A 770-nucleotide genomic window follows, 5' to 3' on the forward strand; every position below is an offset into this window, starting at 1 on the left:
CCACTCCTTCCAAAACCCGCCCAGGCACTCCTTCCAAAACCCGCCCCCTCCCCCGGCCTCCCGCAGGAGAACGAGCGCCGCGACGACTACATGGAGATGCGTGAGGGCCTGGACCTGACCAACGTCAACTTCCGCGAGTTCGTGATCGCGCGGCGGGACACGAAGCGGCTGCCGTGGTACACGCGCCACTCCGTGTTCTGGGTCGCGTCGCTGCTGCTCCTGTCGTGGCCGCTGAGGCTGATCGTGGAGTACAACACGGCGTATGTGCACTACCAGGTGAGGGGAGGGAGTGGGGGGAGGGGGGGAAAGTGGGAAGGGGAGGGAGGGGGATGATGGGAAGTGCAGGGGGATGAGGAGGAGGGAAGGGACGGGAGGGGGGTATTTGGGAGGGAAGGGAGAGGAAGATGGGGAGGGAAGGGAGAGGAAGATGGGGAGGGAAGGGAGGGGAAGTTGGGGAGGGAAAAGAGGGGGGAGATGGGAAGGGGAGGGAAGGGAGGGAGGAGATGGGAAGGGGAAGGAGGGGAGAAGGGCAGTGAACTTTTGGTTAGTACGTTCGCTCCCAGGGAAGGGGAGGGAGCACGAGAAGGGAAGGGCGGAACACTTTTTGTTAGTGTGGTTATGGTTACCGAGTGTGCGTGTGGAGTATGATGCGTTATTGGTATTATTAGAGTGTAAGATCATTCATGTTTCTTATTTAAAAAAATAACTGATGCGTAAGTACATGGCCAATATCGGTACACATACTTTTGCGGGGCATATGTTAATGTTTA

The 770-nt window shown here is 57.9% G+C and overlaps 1 protein-coding gene across 1 annotated transcript in view; it reads left to right on the forward strand.

Annotated features, from left to right (window-relative positions):
* LOC119587111 (transmembrane protein 151B-like) overlaps window positions 1-770 on the forward strand; it is a gene marked incomplete in the record, with an annotated part of 49,507 nt that overhangs the window by 46,047 nt on the left and 2,690 nt on the right. Inside the window, 1 exon segment of the mRNA XM_037935863.1 lies at window positions 67-276. Coding sequence (XP_037791791.1) covers window positions 67-276 — 210 coding nt within the window.

This window comes from Penaeus monodon, chromosome 22, assembly GCF_015228065.2.
Source record: "Penaeus monodon isolate SGIC_2016 chromosome 22, NSTDA_Pmon_1, whole genome shotgun sequence".
NCBI classification, from domain to species: domain Eukaryota; kingdom Metazoa; phylum Arthropoda; class Malacostraca; order Decapoda; family Penaeidae; genus Penaeus; species Penaeus monodon.